The sequence below is a fragment of the Chiloscyllium plagiosum genome, unplaced genomic scaffold (genome assembly GCF_037043375.1).
Source record: "Chiloscyllium plagiosum isolate Xiang-an unplaced genomic scaffold, Cpla_swu_hap1 HiC_scaffold_34, whole genome shotgun sequence".
Lineage (NCBI taxonomy): Eukaryota > Metazoa > Chordata > Chondrichthyes > Orectolobiformes > Hemiscylliidae > Chiloscyllium > Chiloscyllium plagiosum.
In genome coordinates, this window is record NW_028270172.1 from 48199172 (window position 1) to 48221929 (window position 22758).

Consider the following 22758-nt stretch of genomic DNA (forward strand, 5'->3'; position numbering starts at 1 on the left):
TGCTGACAAGACTTACGCAACACTTCAGCAAACACCATTTTGAAAGTCCGTGTACAGCATATCAACTGCATTACCCTCATCAACCCTTTTTGTTATCTCATTAAAAATCTCAAATTAGGTGAATTCAATTGCCGTTAACAATTGTGCTGGATTTCCCTAATTATCCACATTTGTCTATGTGTCTGCTAATTGTGTCCTAGTTGTCATTTGGAATAGCTTTCCCACCACTGAGATGAGACTGACCTGTATGCAGCTATTGTCCTTGCACCCTGTTTTGAACAAGGCTGTTAGATTTGCAATGTTTTAAACATTATTTTCACCATGAGTGAAATATCTTTTTGAATTGTATGAATTTATTAATATTAATTGCATTGAGAGTTGTTTATTTTCCCTCTCGTTATCACATCTTGAATTATTGCTGCTGGATGAATCCATTAGTTTGAAAAACCCTTAAATATTGGATTATAACTTTCACAGGTAGTAAGTTGAACTTGATGTGTAGTAAGGGACATTTGCAGAACATTGTTTTGTGCAAGAATATTTTATTGTTTTTATCAAGTTCAGTAGATTAGGAAGTAATTTTCATCACAAATGTTTTGTAACAAGAAGACTCTAGACCTACACATTCCAAATAAACCATAGAGGAACAAGGGAATTTTGGAATACAAATACGTCAGGTTAACAATGCTATTTTTTAAAAAAAAATCAAACTAAGCATTGGACTTTATTTCTCAAGGGATGTGATTAAAAAGTAGTTACGCCCAGCCTATACCTAGTCTTGGTTAAACCACACTAAAAGTACTTTATGCTGTTGTGGCTGAGATTTCTACTCTTAAAATCTAAAAAAGGACTAAGGCAACTTAACCTATCAGACCATTGCGTGCTGTCTCATTAGAGAGAGACTGGGTTAATTGAGGGTCACACTCAGATGAGGGGAGAGTTAACAATGAGGGCACTTCGTGATAATCTCATCCAGTGCCTGAAGTGAACTGTATGTAGATGTCTTGGAAAGTGTGCAGAAAGCATTGCAAGGTATATGTGCAAGGGAAGTATGATGACTTGGTTATTTTTGTCTGGGGGGGGGAGGGGTTTTGGTGGTGCTGGGGGGAAGAAGCAGGCTGAAGGAGACCTAATAGAGATTTTTAAAATGATGAAAAATGTTGATAGACAACAGCTTCTGATTTCACTGAGAAGGAACACAAAGGCTACAAATGTTTTTTTAAAAAAGCCACCAAGAAATCCAAATAAGGAATTTAGGAGAAAATGTTTCCCTTTGGAATTGTGAGAATGTGAAATTTGCTACCATGGGGAGTGCCTGAAATGAGCTGTATCAACACATTTAAGGGAAAGCCACACAGAAGATATTTATGAAAAGTAAAGTTGCTATTGTCCTAATGGACCACAGGGCTTCTATCTTAATAGAGAAAGAGATTACTGGTCACCAATGCTTAGTTTGGGTTCTACCAGGAACATTTGGTATCAGACCACATTCCAGGTGATATGAGCATGTCTTCCCTTCACATCAAGGCGTCATTTGATCTTGTATAGCATCAAGGAAAATTGCAAACTTCATCTTATTGGGAATCTGAGGAGTGCAGGGGAGCTCTCCACTGATTGGAGAGCACAAAGGATGATGGTGGTGGTTGTTAGAGACCTGTCATTTTAGCCTCAGTGCATTGTTTGCAGGGGTTTCTCAGATTAATACCCCATGCTCAGCTGTCTTCAGCTACTTCATCAATGACCTTTCCTCTTAAAAACCCTCAGCCTTGAAAATAATCTTGTGGCAGTATTCAGGTTCTTTCCCCGAGGTTTCACATACGAGATGCAATTCGCAAACACTAACTTGTGCAAACAGTTAGTTAATTAAAACCCATACAGGCTAGGTGACTCCCTTTGACCCTGTTCACAGGTGTGCGAAGTCGAGTCAAAAGAGGAAACCCACACAGACACTGGGAGAATGTGCAAACTCCATGCAGACAGATGCCTGAGGTGGGAATTGAACCGGGGTCTCTGGCGCTGTGAGGCAGCAGTGCTAACCACTGTGCCACCCAACCACTGTGCCACCGTGCTGCCCATCCTCGGAGATAATGTAAATATAAATGCCCTAATCTTGGGGAACCATTATGCAAATTATTTCTTGACTTCGTGATTTCCCCAAGACAGTGTAGGTGTGACATGCTTCAGTATCAGGGGATGATTACCAAAACAAATTTGATTGCCTGGGGATGGCTATGAAAGCATTTCTGAATGGAAGGGACTGAGTGAGAATTTAATTTGATGATAGCAGTAGAATGGTAATAAATGGCTGCCCAAATGAAGTGTGAATAACAAATGGTTGTCATCTAAATTCCTGCATGCTGTCTGTGAGACAAAGTTGCCCCCACTCACTTTCAGAATATTCAGCTTCTTGGAGAAAGATAGTACAATTTAACATTACATGAATGTCCAGAGAGAGAATACAATTTAATCTTTTAAACATTAGTGGTTGCAGGATTCTAAGCCTCTGACCTGCTGTTCTAGCCACTGTACTTGTATTCAGTTCAGTTTCTGGACATTGGTGGCCTCCAGGATGTTGTTAGTTATATCCTTTTTGTTAGGAGATGGTCATTGACTGGCAGTTGTATGCCACAAATATTACATGCCATTTGTTAGCCCTAGTCTGAATGTTGTCTGGATCCTGCTATCTTTGAACATGGCCTTCTTTCATCTTTGAGGAGTTGCAAATCGTCTTGAGCATTCTGTAATCATCAGTGAACATCCCCATCTCTGACCTTTATGACATAAGGCAGGTGAATTGTTTTGTAGCTGAAGATAACTGGGCCGAACATGCTACACTGAGGAACTCCTGAGATGACTAACCTCCAAGATTAGATTAAATTCTCTACAGTGTGGAAACAGGCCCTTTAGCCCAACCAGTCCACACTGACCCTCCGAAGAGTAACCCACCCAGACCCATTTCCCCCTGACTAATACACCTAAAACTATGGGCAATTTAGCATGGCCAATCCACCTGACTTGCACATCTTTGGATTGTGGGAGGAAACCGGAGCACCTGTCTAGTTGACTCCTGTTTTGCTGGAGCTCCTTAATGTCACACTTGGTCAAATATGGCCTTGATGCCAAGGACTGTCACACTCTCAACTTTCCTGTGCTGTTCAGCTCTTTTGACAGTGTTTGAAATAAGGAGCTGAGTGGCCCTGGTGGAACTCAAACTGGACATCAAAGAGCAGGTTATTGCTGAGCAAGTACTATTTGATAGTGCTGTTGATGACCCCTTCCACCACTTTACTAATGATCAAGAGCAGACTGGGGCAGTAATTGGCTTGGTTAGATTTTATTTTACTTTTTGTGAGCAGGGCATAGTGGGCAATTTACCACATTGTCAGAAAGATATCAGTGTTGTAGTGTTATTGAAATGAAGCAGGAATAACCTAGCATTTAAACAGTGGCTTGAGAGGAATTTCTATCCTTTACATATCGTTGAAGGTGTTACAAATTAGTTTAAAATATAAATGCACCATCAATTTATGGACAACCAGATCCAAAAACAAAATACAATTCAGTGAATGGTTAAATGATCTGATTTATGTTATGGGCATAGTTAAAGCAGCACTGTGGACCTGGGGTAGCTAAGAATTTCCACTTTTTTGAATGATGTCATTGGATATCTCGTATAGATTTGGTCTTTTTAATGTTAGTTTCAACAATGCAGCACTCCTTCAGTATTTCCTGAACTTTGAACCTAAATGACATGCTCAGGATTATGAACTTGAATCCATGTATAGTCTTCTAATTTCAAGATGTAAACTTCCTGAATTGACTAAGATAGTATAAAATTGCTCATTGTGTAGAAAATTGCCCGATATTGCCCATTCAGTTAGAATTCCAGCTTTGACCTGTCTGTGGTCTTTGGCTGTTTGTTTGTTTCACCAAACACATTTTCAGCTAGTTAACATAGTATTCATGTTGTTTTTACGGATGCCTAAGATATTGTTTGCAGATGTTTTTAAAAGATTAACTGCCAACAACATTCACTGTTGGTACCGAATAAAAATGGCCAATGTGCATAAGTATTTATCCAGATCAAAATATTTTCAATTTTGAGTTTATACCTTATTCACAAAGGTGCAAAACCGTTTCTATTGTTTAGCGGGATTGTTCATTAGTTAATATAATATAGCTGAGAGGATTTGTGCAGCTGGAAATTTCTGATTTATATTGTAGCTCAACAATTCAAATCTAAGAACTTGTTCGTAAATTCTCAACATAGATTTTAAATTAACAAATGTAATATGCAAGAAATAGTTCTGCTCCCTTAAGCGGAGATGACCTTTGATTTTCAATTTCAATTTGCATTTAATTCAATCTTGATATTTTTATTTGTTTGGAGTTAGTTGATTTCAGTTGTCTTTAATCTGCATGACCACTCGTAGTTGGGTTTAAAATAGTCCAGCTGGGGAAGTAACTGTATTCATTTGAAATATTTGTCTTATTCATATCAGCAATGGGTGTTTATATTTCTCCACACTTTTTTGTGAAGTATTTAAGTAACCATAATAAATCTGCAGTTTACTGTTTGTAGATGATAAAGATAAAATATTGCTGTAAGTTTTTAAAAAAGGCAAAAAAAAAGCTGAAAATCTGATCGAAAGAGCATGTTGGAAAAGCTCAACTGCTCTGGCAGCAGCTGGAGATAGAAACAGATAATGCTTCGAGTCTGGTGTGACTCTTAAGAATTGAAAGGTGTTGGAGAATAGATTTGTTTTTATACTTTTGACAGACAAAGGAGGAGTAAGATGCAGATGGTGTAGAGGTCCAGTGCAAAAGACAAAGGGGCTGTTAATAGTGGAGGAAGAAAATAAGAGAATTACAGAGGGTGTCATATCAGGGATGAAAGGGAGAGAATTGGTCCTTTCTCCTATGTGCATAGTAAATAAAATGCAAACATAGTTGTGGGGAGAGAAATGAAGAAAAATAGAACAGAAATAATGTGGTCAGTTCCTGAAGTTATTGAATTCAATATTGGAGGCCTTAAGGCTGTACCTAAGTGGAAAATGAAGTATTGTTCTGCAAGCTGGTGCTGTGCTTCGTTGGAATGCTGCATTAGGCCCAGGACAGAAATGTTAACAAATAGTTTATTGAAATAGTAAGCAACTGGGTGATTCCAGGTCATTCCTAGGTACGGAATGGAGGTGTACTGCAAACCCAGTCAGCTTTGCTTTTGTCAATGTAAAGGAGACAGTGTTGTGAGCAGAGAATGCAGCAGACAAGATTGAAAGAAGGACAAGTGAAAAATGCTGCTTCAGCAGTAAGGTGTTTTAGAGGCTTGGACAGTGAGCAGGGAGAAGATGAATGGGCATGTGTTACACCTTCTGCAATTGTATTGAAAGGTGCAGTGGGACAATAAAGAAGCATTTGCAGTGATGGAGGTGTGCATCAGGGTGTCATGGTGAAATGCTAATGGGGGTGGGAGACATAGGTAAGATGTGTTTGGTGTCTTTTGCACCAGGCCCCTCTCTATCTGCCATGTTGCTGCTCCTTTGCTTCTGTCAGAAACATAAAAAAGAACTTATTTTCCAATTCCTTTCAGCTCTGAAGAAGTCTCACTAGACCAAAGTAGTGACTGTTTTTCTCTTGACAGATGCTGCCAGACATGCTGAGTTTCTCTAGAATTTGCTGTTAGTTTTGAGATAATAGATAACAGATTTTTAGAAACTGTAATTTAAAATTATAAATCTTTGGTTATAAAATAAAGGTAATAAATGAAGACAGGCAGTAAACTTCCATTGTTGACTGATAATCTAACTTTGCTCAGCATTTTTGCCACAGGGCATTCATTAATTTTTTCCCTGTGGGAATTCCTATGCTACTGTGTTTTTAACTGCTGATTTCTAACTTCAAAATTGGATTTAAATTATTTTTCTAGGTGGCTTTTTGAGTCTTGATTTGAGTTTATTTTTCCATAATTCGGCTGAAGGAAGTGAAGCATTAAATAAAGGACAATTACCTGTAATATGTGATTCCCTTGTAGATTTCCATTGTTTAATTTGTGCTGAATGATGAGCTTTCTCTGTATCTTCCATTTTTAAGCAATATTGCAGGCTCAATTTTCATCCAAATTTTGTACCTTCAGGTCATGGTAAAACACCAAAAGATGCGGCTTCAGTTCGAGCAATGTATCCTATACCTGCTGCTTGTGGAATTTATTACTTTGAGGTGAAGATAGTCAGTAAAGGACGAGATGGGTAAGTGTGAACAAACTACTGTGCTTTGTTTTTGTCATTACTGAAATTCTGCTTATGACATTTATTTAAACTATTTAAAAAATGTAGTATTTCAGAAAGCTAAATGCTAAGATTAATTTTTGGGGACATTTATTATTTAAAGGTGTCATTTTTATGTGTGAAAGCAACGTGCTTACCTTTGGCAAGCCAGCAACAGCTGCCAATTCTCAGAAGAACCTGCTTCTACATGGCATCCTAAGTGCATCCATTGTATTACTACTACACTATAGTAACTTGTTATGGAGGCAGTTGTTCCAATCATTGTATCAACAGCAAGAACCCACAAATGATAAATGAAAAAATAAACAGTCAATCTGTTTCTGGTAATATTAAGAGAGAAAGGTTAAGATGCACAAGGAGAGTTCCCTGCTACTTTTTGAAAAGTGTTCTGTGATCTTTTAAAATTTATTTGTTGGACCCTGGATTTATCATCTCTCTCAAATAATAAGTATGATCATTGTGTTATTGAAGTAAGTTTGTTCCTGGAAAATGTCCTTTCTGCCTCACGAGTCACTTTAGAACTATATTTTCTTATTCTTAATTGTCTAGCATCTAGTCTCCAATCCTGATATTACTACTATCAATCTATTTCACTACTCCCTCATCTCTATTTTGATGTCCCTCTTCCAGCTGTTTCCGTTATGGTCCCCACCTTCCTGATGAAGGGCTTTTGCCTGAAACGTCAATTCTCTTGCTCCTTGGATGCTGCCTGACCTGCTGTGCTTTTTCAGCACCACACACTCGACCATATAACATCACTTCCCAGTTCATTGGGTGTAGATAGGAGTACAGTGTCAAGATTAGAGTGGCGCTTTTCCAGCACCACTCTAATCTTGACTCTGAACTCCAGCATTTCACCTAGTAGATGTGAGTACATCTGATTCAAACTGGTTTTGATGCTCTACATCAAAGACTCCAACCTCACTCGCCTCTGCTATAAACCACCTGCTATTCATGATCATCTTAATGAGTGAAGATAATTTCACCTTTTCTCTACTACCAGCTGTCTCCTTTGCCCCTCACATAGCTTCATGAAGCCTTCAACACCCAAACCCAGATATTTATATGGAATTGGGTAAGGCACAAGTGAGAAAGGAAGCAGCTGAAAAATCTGACAAAGCTGAGAGTGCAACAGGCCTCAAACGTTTTGGTGGGTGTGCTTTCTGGACTGCAACTGGCTACATGAAAAGCCTCCCTGTGGGTGATAGGAAACACAATGACAGGAGGCTGCTGTTCAGTGACCTTGCTCGAGATGGGTGGCTGCAGATAGGAGAGAAGATATCAGTTGGCGCTGGGTTGGCAATAGCTGGAGTTCAGGGCTGGAAGAATTTAAGGCTCTTATGTGGCTTGATGAGTGTACACTTTCTCTTTCTGGCCCACAATTCGGGCTGAAAGAGTCACTTACCTGGGGGTGGAGAGCTAAGGTTGCTCATTTCACTTGCTAGTTTCTTGACTGCTGGGAAAAATGTGCAGCAGAAACATGTTTTGAATTGATCCCCCATGTGAACTATGGAATCCCAATTTACATGTTAACTAAGCATCCTGTCTATCCCTGGGCATTTTGATATCTGTCACCAAAGCAGGTCAGGGTCATGTACATGTTTTCTTTTAAAACAGCTCCTGATCATCACAGGTGGAGTGAATGTCAAGATCCTGGTTCTTACTCTGCAACATCCTGCTCAGGTCATTTGGCCCATCAAGTCTGCTCCGCCATTAACTCATGGCTGGTGTGTTTCTCAACTCCATTCTCCTATCTTCTCCCACAATCCTTAATCCCCTTACAAATCAAGAACCTATTTGTCTTAAATATACTCAATGACTTGGCCTCCACAGCGCCTTCTGCAACAATGAGTTTCACTGATCAACCTGCCTCTGGCTGAAGAAATTCCTCCACATCTCAGTTCTAAAGGGGTCGTTCCCTCACTATGAAGCTGTGCTCTCGGATCTAGTCTCTCTAGCTAGTGGAAACCTCATCTCCACATCCACTCTAATCAGGTCCCCCCTCCCCAATCCTTCTAAACTCCAAGTGCAGACAGAGTCCTCAACTGCTTCTCATGATGCAAGCCTTTTATCCCTGGGATCATTCTTGCAAACCTCCTCTGGACTCTCTCCATTGCCAACACACCCTTAATAATGGAACTCATAACTGCTCACAATATTATAAATCACTAGAGCCTTATACAATCTCAGTAGTACATCGCTAGTCTTGTATTCTAACCCTCTTGAAATAAATGCTAACATTGTATTTGCCTTCCTAACTGCCAACTGAAACTGCATGTTAACCTTAAAGTCTGAACTAGGGCTCCTAAGTCCCTTTGTGCTTCAGATTTCTGAAGTCTTTGCCTCTTTAGAAAATTTTCCATGTCTCTAATTTTCCCTCCAAAGTGTGTAACTTCACCCTTTCCCTCATTGGATTCAGTCATCGTCCTCTCTCCTAGCCTGTCCAAGTCCTTTTGCAGCTTCCCTGCTTTCTCGACACTACCTGTCTCTCCGCACATCTTTGTGTCCTCTATAAACCTAGCAACAATGCCATCAGTTTCTTCATCCAGATTGTTACTGTACAATGTAAATAAATGTGGTCCCATCATGCACCCCTGTGGAACTTCAGTCGTCACTGGCTGCCATCCTGAAAAAGACGCCTTTATCCCCACCTTCTGCCTTCTGAGCAATATGCCAATCTTCTATCCAAGCCAGTACCATGCCCCAATACCATGGACTCTTGTCCTGTTTAGCAGCCTCCTTTGCAGCATCTTGTCAAATTCTTTGTGGAAATTGACATATATCACATCCACTTACTCTCCCTTGTCTAACTTTCTCATTACTACCTCAAAGAATTCTAACAAATTTTTTAGGCACGACCATCCCGTGATGAAATCATGCTGACTCGGCCCTATTTCACCACTCACTTCCAAATATTCCGCAATCTGATCCTTAAAGCGGGCTCTCAACTTCTTGACAACGACAGAGGTCAGGCTAGTCAGCCTGTAGTTTGCTGTCTGTTGCCTCCAATCTTTCCTTAAACAGGGATGTTACATTAGCCATTTTCATAAAATCAGAGAATCTTAGAATCCTTATGGTGTGGAAGCAGGCCATTCTGCCCATTGATTCCACACTGCCCCTCTGAAGAGTGTTCCACTCAGACCCACTCCCTACCCTGTCTCTGTAACCCTGCATTTCACATGGCTAATCCACCCAATCTACAGATCCATTGACGCTCTAAGAAGTTTGGATGGTTCAGTGGTTAGCACTGCAGCCTTACAGTGCCAGGAACCCAGGTTCGATTCCAGCCTCTGGCGACTGTGTGGAGTTTGCACATTCTCCCCGTGTCTGCATGGGTTTACTCTGGGTTTCAAATTAGGTGAATTGGCAATGCTAAATTGACCATAGTGTTCGGGGATGTGTAGGTTAGGTGCATTAGTCAGAGATAAATGTAGAGCAATGGGGAATGGGTTTTGGTGAGATACTCTTTGGAGGGTCAGTGTGGACTGTAGGGATTCTGTGAATCTATGAATCAAATTTACCATGGCCAACCCTAACCTGCATGTCTTGGACTCTGACCCAATTGGAGGACCTGGATGAAACCCATGCAGAGACTGGGAGAATGTGTCAACTCCACACAGTTATGCAATGATGGAATTCTGCCCGGGGAGGCAGCAGTACTATGTGGCCCTGATCTCTGGGACCCTCCTTGACCCCAGTTATTCATGAAGGATCACCACCAATGCCTCCACAATCTCCTTAGCTCCTTTTAGAACTTTGGTGTGTAGTCCATCTGGTCAAGGTGATTTATCCACCTTTAGATGTTTTCAAATTTCCCAGTGACTGTGCTGCTGGTGTCTTCCACTCTGAAAACTGTTGCAAAATACCTATTTAGTTCCCCTGTTATTTCTCTGTTCCCCATTACTACTTCTCCAGCCTCATTTTCCAGTGGTCCAATGTCCACACTTGCCTCTACCTTAACTTTATAAAAAAAACCTTTTAGATTTTTTTAAGATTACTGCTAGCTTACTCTCATGTTTCACCTCCTTGCCCCTTACAGCATTTTTAGTTGTCCTCTGGCTAGTTTTCACCAAATTTGCACTTTTTCTTTTCTTTTGCATTTATGCTGTCCCTGACATCACTTGACAGCCATAGTTGCCTCGTCCTCCTCTTTGTGTATTCTTCATACCTTTTCTATCCTTGAGAGATTTGGGTGTCACTGGCAAGACCAGCGGTTGCTGTCCACCCTTAATTACCCTTTAATATGATGGTGAATGCTCACTTTGATTATAATCTATGGTGTAGGTACGCCCCTAGTACTGTTTGGAAGGGAGTTTCAGAATTTCAACCCAGTGATAAAGAACGGTGCCAAGTCAAGAAGGTATTTGGCTTGGAAGAAGGCCTGAAGGGGGTCCATCTTGCCATTTTCTACTGCCCAAGTTCTATAGACGTTGGAGACCTTGGGTTTGGTTTATGTTGTCCAAAGAACATTGATGAATCATGCAGTGCATCATGTAGATCCAACACATCACTGCCACTGTGCTTTGATGATGGAAAATAATACTTGAGGAGGTAGATGGTTAAGTGGGCTGCTTTGCTTTGGGTGTTGTTGAGTTTCTTGAGTGTTTTTCAAGCTGCACTCATTCAGGCCAAATGGTGAGTTTGGCTTGTTCCTGACTTGCGCCTTGCAGATTGTTGGACAGGCTTTCGGAAGTCAGGAAGCGAGTTAACACAGAATTCCCAGCCCCTCATTTTAAAGTTGGAGCTGTGTTTCCTTCCTAAACGACAATAGTCCTGCAGTTTAGGGAACCCTGCATAGACAATTGAATAGCCTACTCCTGTTTCCATGTTTGACATTATAATTTTGACCTCCTCCACTGAGGTTTAAATGTTGCTCTGTTGGCTCTAAATGCAAATAAATGTAATTGAATTTTTATTTTGACCAACTTGAAAAATAATTTTTGTATCAAGTAAAACTCTTTAAACATTGTGTTAATTACCAAAAAATGTTCAGTGAAATTTAATTGCTGATTTTTATGAAGTACAGTATCTGGAGAATTTAAATACCAGGCTAGAATCCCAATAATAAGATTGATTTTTTTAAAAAAATCAATGTTCAGTCTATTTCACTGATTTTGGCTTCCCCATTTTAAAAAAAAGAAAGAAAAAGAGACCATCCTTAGTGTGTCTAAACACCAAGGTTGGAAATGTAAGAAAATAGGATCACAACACAAATAGGGGTGGGAATAGGTTATTCATTTCTTTAAGCCCACGCTGCCAATCAAACCATGGCTGATCTTCTACTTCAGCACCATTTTACTGCAGTATTCCTGTATACCTTAATGTTTTTAATATCTAAATATCTGGATGTATATCAATCTTGACTTGAATGTATGCAATGACTGAGCCTATACAACCCGCTGGGATAGAAAATCCTGAAGAGTTACCACCAACTAAACGGGGCGATTGCTCCTCATCCTAGCCCTAAATGGTCTGCCCTTATTCTGAGATTCTGTCCCTTGTTGTAGATCCCCTCCCTCCACCACCACACAATCAAGAGAAACTGCTTTCTTGCATCTAACTTGTAGATCCTCTTTGCAAGTTTGATTGAGAACACTTCTCTTTCTTCTAAACTGCAGAGAATATACGTCGAGTCTATATAACCATTCCCTCCATTATCAGCAACTAGTTCGGTGAACCTTCTTTGTGCTTCGTATGTGGCAAATGTATTCTTCGTTTTTTAAGAAATTAAAAATGGCTCACAAATATGATTTCACCAAGAGTCTGTGTATTGCAGTAAGATTTCCTTATTGGTATACTCAAATCATCCAGTATTAAAGATCAACATACCATTTGCCATCTTAATTATTTATTGTATTTGCATGTTGTTTTGTGACTCATGAAAGGCAGTTAAGTCTCTTTGAAGTTCAATGCTTCCAAGCCCCCCCCCCCATTAAAGAAATACTCTGCATTTCTATTTCTCCCACTATAGTGGAAACCTCTCATTTCTCCTCCTTTCTAACATGTCTGTCATTTTTCTTGCCCAGTGATTTGGTCTCTCCAAGTCCCCTTGAATTGTCTTTGCATTTGATTAGGTTAGATTCCCTACAGTATGTAAACAGGCTATTTGGCCCAACAAGTCCACACCGACCCTCCGAAGAGTAACCCACCCAGACCCATTCCCCTACCCTGACTAATGCACTTTGGGCATTTTAGTATGGCCAGTTCATCTGACCTGCACATCTTTGGATTATGGGAGGAAACCAGAGCACCCAGAGGAAACCCACACAGTCGCCTGAGTTGGGAATCGAATCCGGGTGCCTGATGCTGTGAGGCAGCAGTGCTAACCACTAGGCCACCATGCCGCCCACAGCACATTCTCTCATAACTTTCACTCTCGCCTCGTTTTCCATCATCAGCAAACTAGTAAATGTTACTTCTGTCCCAAAATCCAAATTGTTGATATAAATTGTGAATAATTAAGGCCCAAGCACTGTTCCTTGCCATATCCAACTATTTTCAGCTTGTCACCCTGTGAATGACAAATACATATTTCGTACTCCCACAACCGCTTGTGTGGGACTTAATCAAAAGCGGTCTGAAAATCTAAATATACCACATCCAAATACATGCCAAGTCATAACTTGCTATTCAAATAAAAGAAGTGACAAATGTCTTAAATATATGCTCCCTTATGTCCCTGTGATCATTCTACCACTAGAAGCATTTTTTTTCTTTATTTTCTCTATTGAAGCTATTCATGATTTTAAACACCACCTTCTCTGTTCTTTGGAAAACTACAATTCCAGCTTTACTGTCTCCACACAATTCCATTCCCTCATTTCTGGTACCATTCTAGAAAATCTCTTCTGTACCTTCTCCCAAGCTTTGACATCTTCTGATATTATAGTTCACATGAGGCCCAATCAGTGTAGAGCAAAGTTTTGTGTTTTCTTTTCCTTCTTGATTCTCTCTTGGAAAAAAACTCCTCATTTCAGTTTTAAATGGGCAATCCCTTATCTTTAAACAGTGACCCCTAGTTCTATATTCTCTGACCAGCCAGAATATCCTTTCCACATCTGTTCTGTCAAATTTCTTCAGAATTGTCTATTTCAATCAAGTCACTTCTTACCGTTCTAAACTCCATGGTACAGAAACCTAACCTCTTTGGCCGAGCCTTCATAAGGCAATTCGCTCATTCCGAGTATTAGTCTCATAAGCCTTCTCCGAACTACTGCCAATGCATTGATGTCCTTAAATAAAGAGACTAATATGGTACTACAGCTTGGTCTCACCAGTGCCTTGGATAAGTGAAGCATAACATCCTACTTCTGTAATCACTCCCCTTTGTGATAAATGTTAGCATTGTCTTAGCTGTCCTTGTCATACTTGCATATTTGGAGGTTCATACATGAAGGCATCCAGATCCCTCTGCATCTCAGCGCTCTGTCTACCTGTTGCGAAGTTGAGTAGAGTATTTCTGGATTGGAAGATTGTTAGAATTTGATGCTGTAAAATAATAGGAGGGGGATGATTGCGTGATCCCTTTTTAAAAGGTGTGTTTTTTCCTATGCTTAGTGATTTGGAAAGGAGTTTCTGTGGGCAGCAGCTTGTCAGTTGAAGCTGCTCGAATTGAAACATTTGTATCAAAAGGCTGTACGGTTAGCAGGCAAAGCCGCAGTTTTGCCAAGGCAACAGATTTTTAAATTTAGCCAATTAATTTAAACCAGGCACTTGGACACTAAGGACCAGTTAAATTTAAATGTGATGGTTTTGACAACCTAGAACCAATCCAGTTATAAAGAAATTAATAGGTCATCAAGAGTATAAAAGAAGAGGGCATTTGAAAATTGGCAGAGAGGAAACTGCCATCTGAAGAGATTAGAGTAACCATCACCTGACTAAAAGTACGCCGCCACTCATAGCTGATATTCCTGACACCAGAATTCAATGGAGAGAGGTGTTCCTGATACAAGAAAGCGTTTGTTAAAGAAGATCAGCGGAGAGGGTGCAGAGCATTCCGGAAGATGTACCTTGGCTGTAATTTGAAGAGACTAAGTTCTAATTTTTTTTTGTATTTAATGGAACAGCAAACTATTAGAATTTTGATTTATTGAGGAATAGTTAATAGTTAGAGGGAAATTGTTCAGTTCATTTGTTCACTGTTGGAATTGGGTAAATAAATTGTTACTTATTGATTATAGAGTGAGTGAATGGATTTCATTTAATTTAACCACTCCTTTAGAAGAGATTGAGGGTGGGGGGTGGTGAAAGGTAGGTTTTATCAGTTGTGATACTACAACTAACAGATTGGGACGAGCCTCTCTGGGTGTTTTGGTTTTAGTTGTCTGTTTGGGGGGGGGGGGGGGTGTCGATCTTCACTTCATAACATACCGAAATGGACAGTTTCATGTTTTCTGACATTGTATTCTATTTCCCACATTGTATTCCGTATCCCTCTAAACCCTTCCTATTCATATACCCATCCAGATGCTGTTATAAATTTTGTATTTGTACCAGTCGCCTCCACTTCCTCTGGTAGCTCATTCCATACACTCACCACCCCCTACGTGAAAAAGCTGCACCTTAGGTCCCTTTTAAATCTTTCTCATGATTTTATAAACCTCTCTGTCTCTAATGATCTAGGGAAAGTAACCCCAGCCTATTCAGCAACTCCCCATTGCTCCAAGCCTGGCAACATGTTTGTAAATCTTTTCTGAACCCTTTCAACTTTAACAACAACTTTCTAATAGCCGGGAGGCCAGATTGCATGCAGTATTCCAAAAGTGGCCTAACCAAGGTACTGTACAGCCTCAACTTGACTTCCCAACTCGTATAGTTAATACACTGACCAAGAAAAGCAAGCATACCAAACGCTTTCTTCACTATCCTGTCTACGTGGGACTCAATTTTCAAGGAACAATGAACCTGCACTCCAATGTCTCTTTGTTCAGCAACACTCCCGAGTCTTGCCCTGATTTACCTTTCCAAAATGCAGCCCCTCGCATTTAGATTAGATGATTAGATTAGATTAGATTACTTACAGTGTGGAAACAGGCCCTTCGGCCCAACAAGTCCACACCGACCCGCCGAAGCGCAACCCACCCATACCCCTACATTTACCCCTTTAACCTAACACTACGGGCAATTTAGCATGGCCAATTCACCTGACCCGCACATCTTTGGACTGTGGGAGGAAACCGGAGCACCCGGAGGAAACCCACGCAGACACGGGGAGAATGTGCAAACTCCACACAGTCAGTCGCCTGAGTCGGGAATTGAACCCGGGTCTACAGGCGCTGTGAGGCAGCAGTGCTAACCACTGGGCCACCGTGCCGCCCACGATACGGAGTTTAATTTATCTAAATTAAACTCCGTATCTTTCACTCCTTGGCTCATGGCCCATCTGATCAAGATCCTGTTGTAATGCTGAATTTCTATGCTGTCCACTGCACCTCCAGTTTTGCTGTCATCTGAAAACTTACTAACTAGACCTCCTATACTCTCATCCAAATCATTTATATAAATGATTAAAAGCAGTGGACCCAGCACCAATCCCTGTGGCACACCACTGGTCACAGGCTTCCAGTCTGAAAAGCAACCCTCTGCTACCACCTTTTCTATCTTTTGCCTTTTGAGCCAGTTCTGTATCCAGATGGCTCGTTCTCCCTGTATTCCGTGTGATCTAACCTTGCTAACCAGTCTGCCATGGGGAACCTTATTGAACACCTTACTAAGGTCCACATAGATCACATCCAACACTCTCGTCAATTCTCTTCATTGCTGCTTCGAAAATCTCAATCAAATTAGTGAGAAGTGATTTCCCACACACTAAGTCATATTGGCGGTCCCTAATCAGCAATTGCCTTTCCAAATATATGTAAATCCTGTCCCTCAGGATTCCATCTGATAACTTGCTTACCACTGATGTCAGGCTCACCTGTCTATAGTTCCCTGGCTTTTCTTTACCATGTTTTTAAAATAGTGGCACCACATTACTCAACCTCCAGTCTTCCGGCACCTCAGCTGTGGCTATCGATGATCCAAATATCTCAGCAAGGGGCCCATCAATCACATCCCTAGCTTCCCACAGAATTCTAGGGTGCACCTGATCAGATCCCAGGGATTTATCCACCTTTGTGTTTTAAGATGTCCAGCACCACCACCTCTAATATGGACATTTTTCAAGACGTCATTATTTGTTTCCCCACGTTCTCTATCTTCCATATCTTTCTCCACAGTAAACACTGATGCAGAATACTCATTTAGTATCTCGCCAGTCTCTTGCAGCTCCACACATAGATAGCCTTGCTGATCTTTGAGGGGTCCTGTTCTCTCCTTTTGTTACTCTTTTGTCCTTAATGTATTTGTAGAATCTCTTTTGGATTCTCCTTAGCCCTATTTGCCAAAGCTATCTCATGGCCCCTTTTTGCCCTCCTGATTTCCCTTTTAAATATATTCCTACTTTATGCTCTTCGAGGGATTAACTCTATCCCTGCTGTCTATACCTGACATATGCTTCCTTGTTATTCTTGACCAAAACCTCAATTTCTCTAGCCATCCAGCAGTCTCTTCTTGAAGGAATTTTGATAACTTCATGAAGCATGATTTCCTTTTTACAAAACCGTGTTGACTTTGCCAGATTGCCATGAATTTATCTCAATACCTTGCTATAATGTCATTGACGATAGCTTTTAACACTTTTTCTGTATTAAGTAAAGACCTGTGGTTTCCTGCTTTGTCTCCCTCTATTTTTGAATCACGTTCATTACTTTCCAATTTGATGGAACTCTTCACGAATCTACGGAATTTTAGAAAATTGGAAAAAAACACATCAACTCTCTTACTAGTCACTACTTAAAATCCTCCCATATCCTTAATTTCCATTATTAATTCTTTGCAATTACACTTCATAGGACCAGTGCTCTGTCTCTTTTTTTGTTTCCTTTTTAAATATGTATAACAACTTTTCTGTCTCTCTTTATTTCTTAACTTTTTCGCATACTCTACTTTTTCACTCTTTATTAATCTTTTAGTAATGCTTTGCTTATGTTTATATTCTGTCCAGTATTCTGACCTGCCATCCATCTTAGCACAGTTATATAATTTTTCTTTAAGTTTGACACTAACTTGTTTAGTTAGCCACATGTGATGGGTCATCCTCTTGGAATTTTTCTTTCGTCTTTGAATACCTCTATTTTGAAATATTCCTTTAAATGTCTACAGTTTCATCTTTTTTGATGTATCCTTTGCCTAATTTGCCAGTTTAGTTTAGCAAATTCTGCTTTCATGCTATTTATAATTGCACGTATTTAAGTTTAGAATATTAGTCTTGGATCCAGTCCCCCCTCGCTTAAACTTCACTGAGGTCATTAATACTATCTCATTGTACATTGTTAAAAAACTCACAATTGGCTGTAGTCCAATAGGTTATTTGGAAGTACTAGCTTTTGGAGTGCTGCTCCTTCGTCAAGTAGCTAGTGGGTGGATCGTAACACAGTTGAAACTTTATTGCTGGAACAGCACAGCAGGTCAGGCAGCATCCAGGGAACAGGAGATTCGACGTTTCGGGCACAGGCCCTTCTTCACACACAATTGTTAAGACCACACTATAAATTCTGTCTTATAATCTTGCCCCACTAGCTACCTGACAACGGAGCAGTGCTCCAAAAGCTAGTACTTCCAAATAAACCTGTTGGACTTACAGCCTGGTGTTGCGATTTTTAACTTTGTCCACCGCAGTCCAACACTGGCACCTCCTCATCATTGGACAATGCCAAGTCTAATATAACCTGTTCTCTGGACCAGGGTGTGTTCTTCTAAGAATCTAATTTTGGAATATTAGAACCAATGCATTAATTACCTCACTATCCACTTCATGTCAGACCGGATGATGAAGTGGATCAGGACCCTGGGACTTGTCAGTCTGCAGCTCCAATGGTATCATTGGTTGCAATTTTCTTTCATTTCTTCTTCCTTTCAAGTTCCTGAATTACAGCTGTATTTGGGATCTTTCTTCCATATTTCACAGCACAGATCAATGCAAAGTACATGTTCAATTCACCATCGTCTCCTTATTTTCTATCATTTGTTCCCTAGACTCACTTTCTGTAGGACCAATGTTTACTTTGTTAACACATAGCATTTCTATAGATATTTAGAAAGGATTACTACCTCTTTACATATCTTTGGCTATCTTTCTCCATGTGGGATTACGGTCTTTGCAAATTTCCCCATGACTGACATAAAGCTGACTAACCTGTAGTTACTGATGTTGTCTTCTCTGTTCTAATCAGAGATGTAATATTTGTAGTCCTCAGGCATTATTTCCAACTTTTTCAGTACCTCCTTGTTTTTATCCTGTCGAATTTCTCCATTACCACTTTTTTTCTGTGACATTGACAGCATCCTCTTCCAATTGAAAAGATGTTAAAATATTCATTTTAGTACAGCAACCATGTTTTGTCTCCACAAGTAGACCTTTTTGGGGCCCAGTTGGTTTGGCAAACTCAGTGTTTTTTTACAAAAATTGTTGTTTTTAAAAAGACTGCTGTGTTCCTTGCGAAAGCTGCCAATCTATACTCATTCTCCCAGCTCCTCATTCCCTATTAGATCTCCTCTGGCACTTTTTCTATTTTCACCTAGATTCCCTGAAGTATTATGCACCTTATTTATCATTAAGCTTTCATTTTCTGTCTTATTTTAATCTATTTTGTCATCGAAGGTTCTGGTTTTGGATCCCATTCAACAATTATTCCTATGTTGGACCTGCTCTTTAATTGGAATTCAGCACAGCCTCAATCCTTTTTCTATGTCTTCTTTTCCCACGTGAGCCATAACTTATTGTTGTCCCTCTTGTTTATTTCCCTTTAAACTGTTCTGCACCCCTTCCATAGTGTCATGTACGAGGAAGACAATAGACCACGTGGAACTTGATTGTAAATTACTTTACAAAAACATCCTCAATTTTCTGATTGAATTTTCTATGACCACTGCATTTCTGTACTTGGTGTGCTGTCTGTGCATTTCTTCACCTCCCACATTACTGTTAGGTGCTGTCGACCTCCTGTGAGGTCTCATCCTAGAGGATGTCTTTTACTGCCTGCTTTTTCCTGCCAGCCATGAGGCCACCTAGTTCCTATCCTCCGGAATCCTCTGTAGTGAGGACTGACCACCACCTGGAAGAAACCTGAGCAATTTTCATCCTTCTGTTTGCTCCATAGTGACTCTGGCTGCTTGTCAGTTCAATCCTGAGCAACAGCAAACACTTGCTGCATGTTTTTTCCCAGGACGCACAAATCACCTTTGTGTTATTTCTCCCAAATGCTACTATTTTCTAGTCAATCACCTGATCACTTCCTAATGTATCCCTATGCTTAGAATAGGGCTCAACAACCATACTGTAGAATCTTGATTTCTGTTGATTTATAACCACAGCATAGATGGTTATGGTTTTCCATTAATTAATTTAATTATTTATTTTTTATTCAATTGCAATATGGGTGTGCTGGCTGAACCAGCATTTATTGCTATCCCTAGTTGCCCTTGAAGTGGCTGGTGAACTGCCTTCTGGAACTGTTGCAGTCCACGTACTGTAGGTAAATACTCAATGCCATGAGTAAGAGTTCCAGGATTTTGATAGCGACCTGAAGGAACAGCAATAAATTTCCAAGTCAGGGTGGTGACTGCCTGAGAACGGAACTTGCAGTTGATGGTGTTCCTAATTATCATTTTCTTTGAATGCTCACGATGTGAAGTCCAGAGGTGAGGTGAAAGTGGCATTAAGGCTACATTTGACTGAATGTGGCATGAAGGAGTGTTAGCAAAACTGGAGCCGGTGGGAACTGGGAGGAAAGTTTGTTGCTGGTTGAGTCATACCTGGCATAAAGGAAGATGTTAATGATTGTTGGAAGTCAGTCATCTCTGCTCCACAGCATGTCTGCAGGCAATTCTCCACAGCATCCTAGGCCCAAACATCTTCAGCTGCTTCATCAATGACCTTCATTCCATAAGGTTAGAAGTGGGAATGTTTGCTGATTCATGATCAGTAGCTTTCGCAAGTTCTCAGATACAGAAGCAGATAATGTCTAAAGGCAGCGATATCTGGATAGTATCCAGGTTCGGGCTAACAAGTGGCAAGTATTATTTGCGCCACACTAGAGAATCTAACCTCATGATGTTGAATGGTGCCACCATTACTGAATTGCAATTGAGATTTATCACTGGACAAATGCTGGCAAATGGGACTAGATTAATTTAGGGTATCTGGTTGACATGGATGAGTTGGATTAAAGGGTCTGTTTCCATGCTATATGGCTAACTCTATGATCAGAAACTGAACTGGACTATATAAATACTGTGGCTACAAGGGTAGGAATCGTACAGCTACTAACTTTCCTCTGACACATGAAAGCCTGTCCACCATCTCCAAGCAAAAGTCAGGAGTGTGATGGAACACAAACAGAAGTTGCAGGAAAAGCTCTGACCTGGCAGCATCTGTGAAGGAAAATCAGAGTTAGCGTTTCTGGTCTAGTGATCCTTTCTCAGAACTGATGGTAGCGAGGAAAATGCTGGTTTATATGCAGAAGATAGGGTGAGGGGAATGGGTAAGGAATAAACAATAGGTGGGGATAGAACCCATAGAGAATAACAGTTGGACAGATCTTCTCTTTGGGCTTTTGTTTACTCCTTACCAACTCCCCCACCCATCTTCTGCATGTAAACCAACATTTTCCTGACTACCATCAGTTTTGAGGAAGGCTCACCGGACCCGAAACATTAATTCTGATTTTTCTTCATAGTTGCTGTCAGACCTGCTGAGCTTTTTCAGCAACTTCTATTTTTGTTTCTGATTTACAACGTCCACAGTTCTTCCAGTTTTTATGAAGTGTATGGAACCCACTTCACACCTGAAACGTTACATTTACATTATTTAGATCCACTTTGCTAGGTTTGTGAAGATTTGTAGCTCAGGTTGAGGTTTAGGGTGTAGGTTTACTCGCTGAGCTGTAGGTTTGATATCCAGACGTTTCATTACCTGGCTAGGTAACATCATCAGTGGCGACCTCCAAGTGAAGCGAAGCTGTTGTCTCCTGCTTTCTGTTTATATGTTTGTCCTGGATGGGGTTCCTGGGGTTTGTGGTGATGTCATTTCCTGTTTGTTTTCTGGGGAGTTGATAGATGGTATCTAGATCGATGTGGTCGGAGTGCCAGGCCTCTAGGAATTCTCTGGCATGTCTTTGCTTAGCCTGTCCCAGGATAGATGTGTTGTCCCAGTCGAAATAGCGTTTTTTTTCATCCGTGTGTAGGGCTACGAGGGAGAGAGGGTTGTCTTTTTGTGGCTAGTGGGTGTTCGTGTATCCTGGTGGCTAACCTTCTTCCTATTTGTCCTACATAGTGTTTCTGTCAGTTCTTGCATGGAATTTTGTAGATGACATTGATTTGTCCATGGGTTGTACTGGGTCTTTTAAGTTTGTTAGTTTTTGTTTGAGAGTGTTGGTGGGTTTGTGTACTACTAGGATTCCAAGGAGTCTTAGTAGTCTGGCTGTCATTTCTGAAACTTCTTTGATGTATGGTAAGGTGGTTAGGGTTTCTGGCTGTTTTTGGTCTGCTTGTCGTGGTTTGTTCTTGAGGAATTAGATTAGATTACATTACATTACATTACAGTGTGGGAACAGGCCCTTTGGCCCAACAAGTCCACACCGACCCGCCAAAGCGTAACCCACCCATACCCCTACATTTACCCCTTACCTAACACTACAGGCAATTTAGCATGGCCAATTCACCTGACCTGCACATCTTTGGACTGTGGGAGGAAACTGGAGCACCCGGAGGAAACCCACGCAGACACAGTCAGTCGCCTGAGGCAGGAATTGAACCTGGGTCTCTGGCGCTGTGAGGCAGCAGTGCTAACCACTGTGCCACCCACTGCAGTCCAAATCTGCGGACTGTATTATTTGAATATCCGTTCTTCTTGAATACGTTGTATAGGTGGTTCTCCTCTGTTTTCCGAAATTCGTCTGAGGTGGCTTGTTGGAATAGTGTTCTGATACAGCTTCGTTTGTGTGTGTTGGGATGGTTGCTGGTGTAGTTAAGTATTTGGTCAGTGTTTGTCGGTTTTCTGTAAATGCAGGTTTGTAGTTCTCCATTGTCCGTTCTTTCGACTGTGACGTCCACTGTGAGTTTGTTGTTGGTTTCTTCCTCCTTGGTGAACTTTATGCCTGTGAGGGTGTTGTTGATGTTAAATGTCTCTTCTATCTTGTTTGGTTTTGTGCTTTGCTAGCAGTAGTAATGCATGTCGTTACTGATGGATGCTAGAGTATCTCTTCTAAGTTTGAATAGATTAACTAAAAAGATATGTAATTCAAAGTTTTTAGTTTTTGATTGCAATTTTTCCAATTGGCGAAGGAAAATCAAGAGGGTATGAATGTGAAAATGGCTAGCTATAAAATATAGTGACCATCTGCTGTCTCACTGTCATGGCACTCCTGCCTCT

At 40.6% G+C, this 22758-nt stretch overlaps 1 protein-coding gene across 3 annotated transcripts in view; it reads left to right on the forward strand.

Annotated features, from left to right (window-relative positions):
- Nucleotides 1-22758, forward strand: part of ranbp9 (RAN binding protein 9) — a 98620-nt gene that overhangs the window by 11830 nt on the left and 64032 nt on the right. For all 3 annotated transcript variants that reach the window (XM_043719041.2, XM_087978658.1, XM_043719042.2), the window contains one exon: nucleotides 6134-6245. In XM_043719041.2, coding sequence (XP_043574976.1) covers nucleotides 6134-6245 — 112 coding nt within the window. The remainder of the gene's footprint in view (nucleotides 1-6133; nucleotides 6246-22758) is intronic.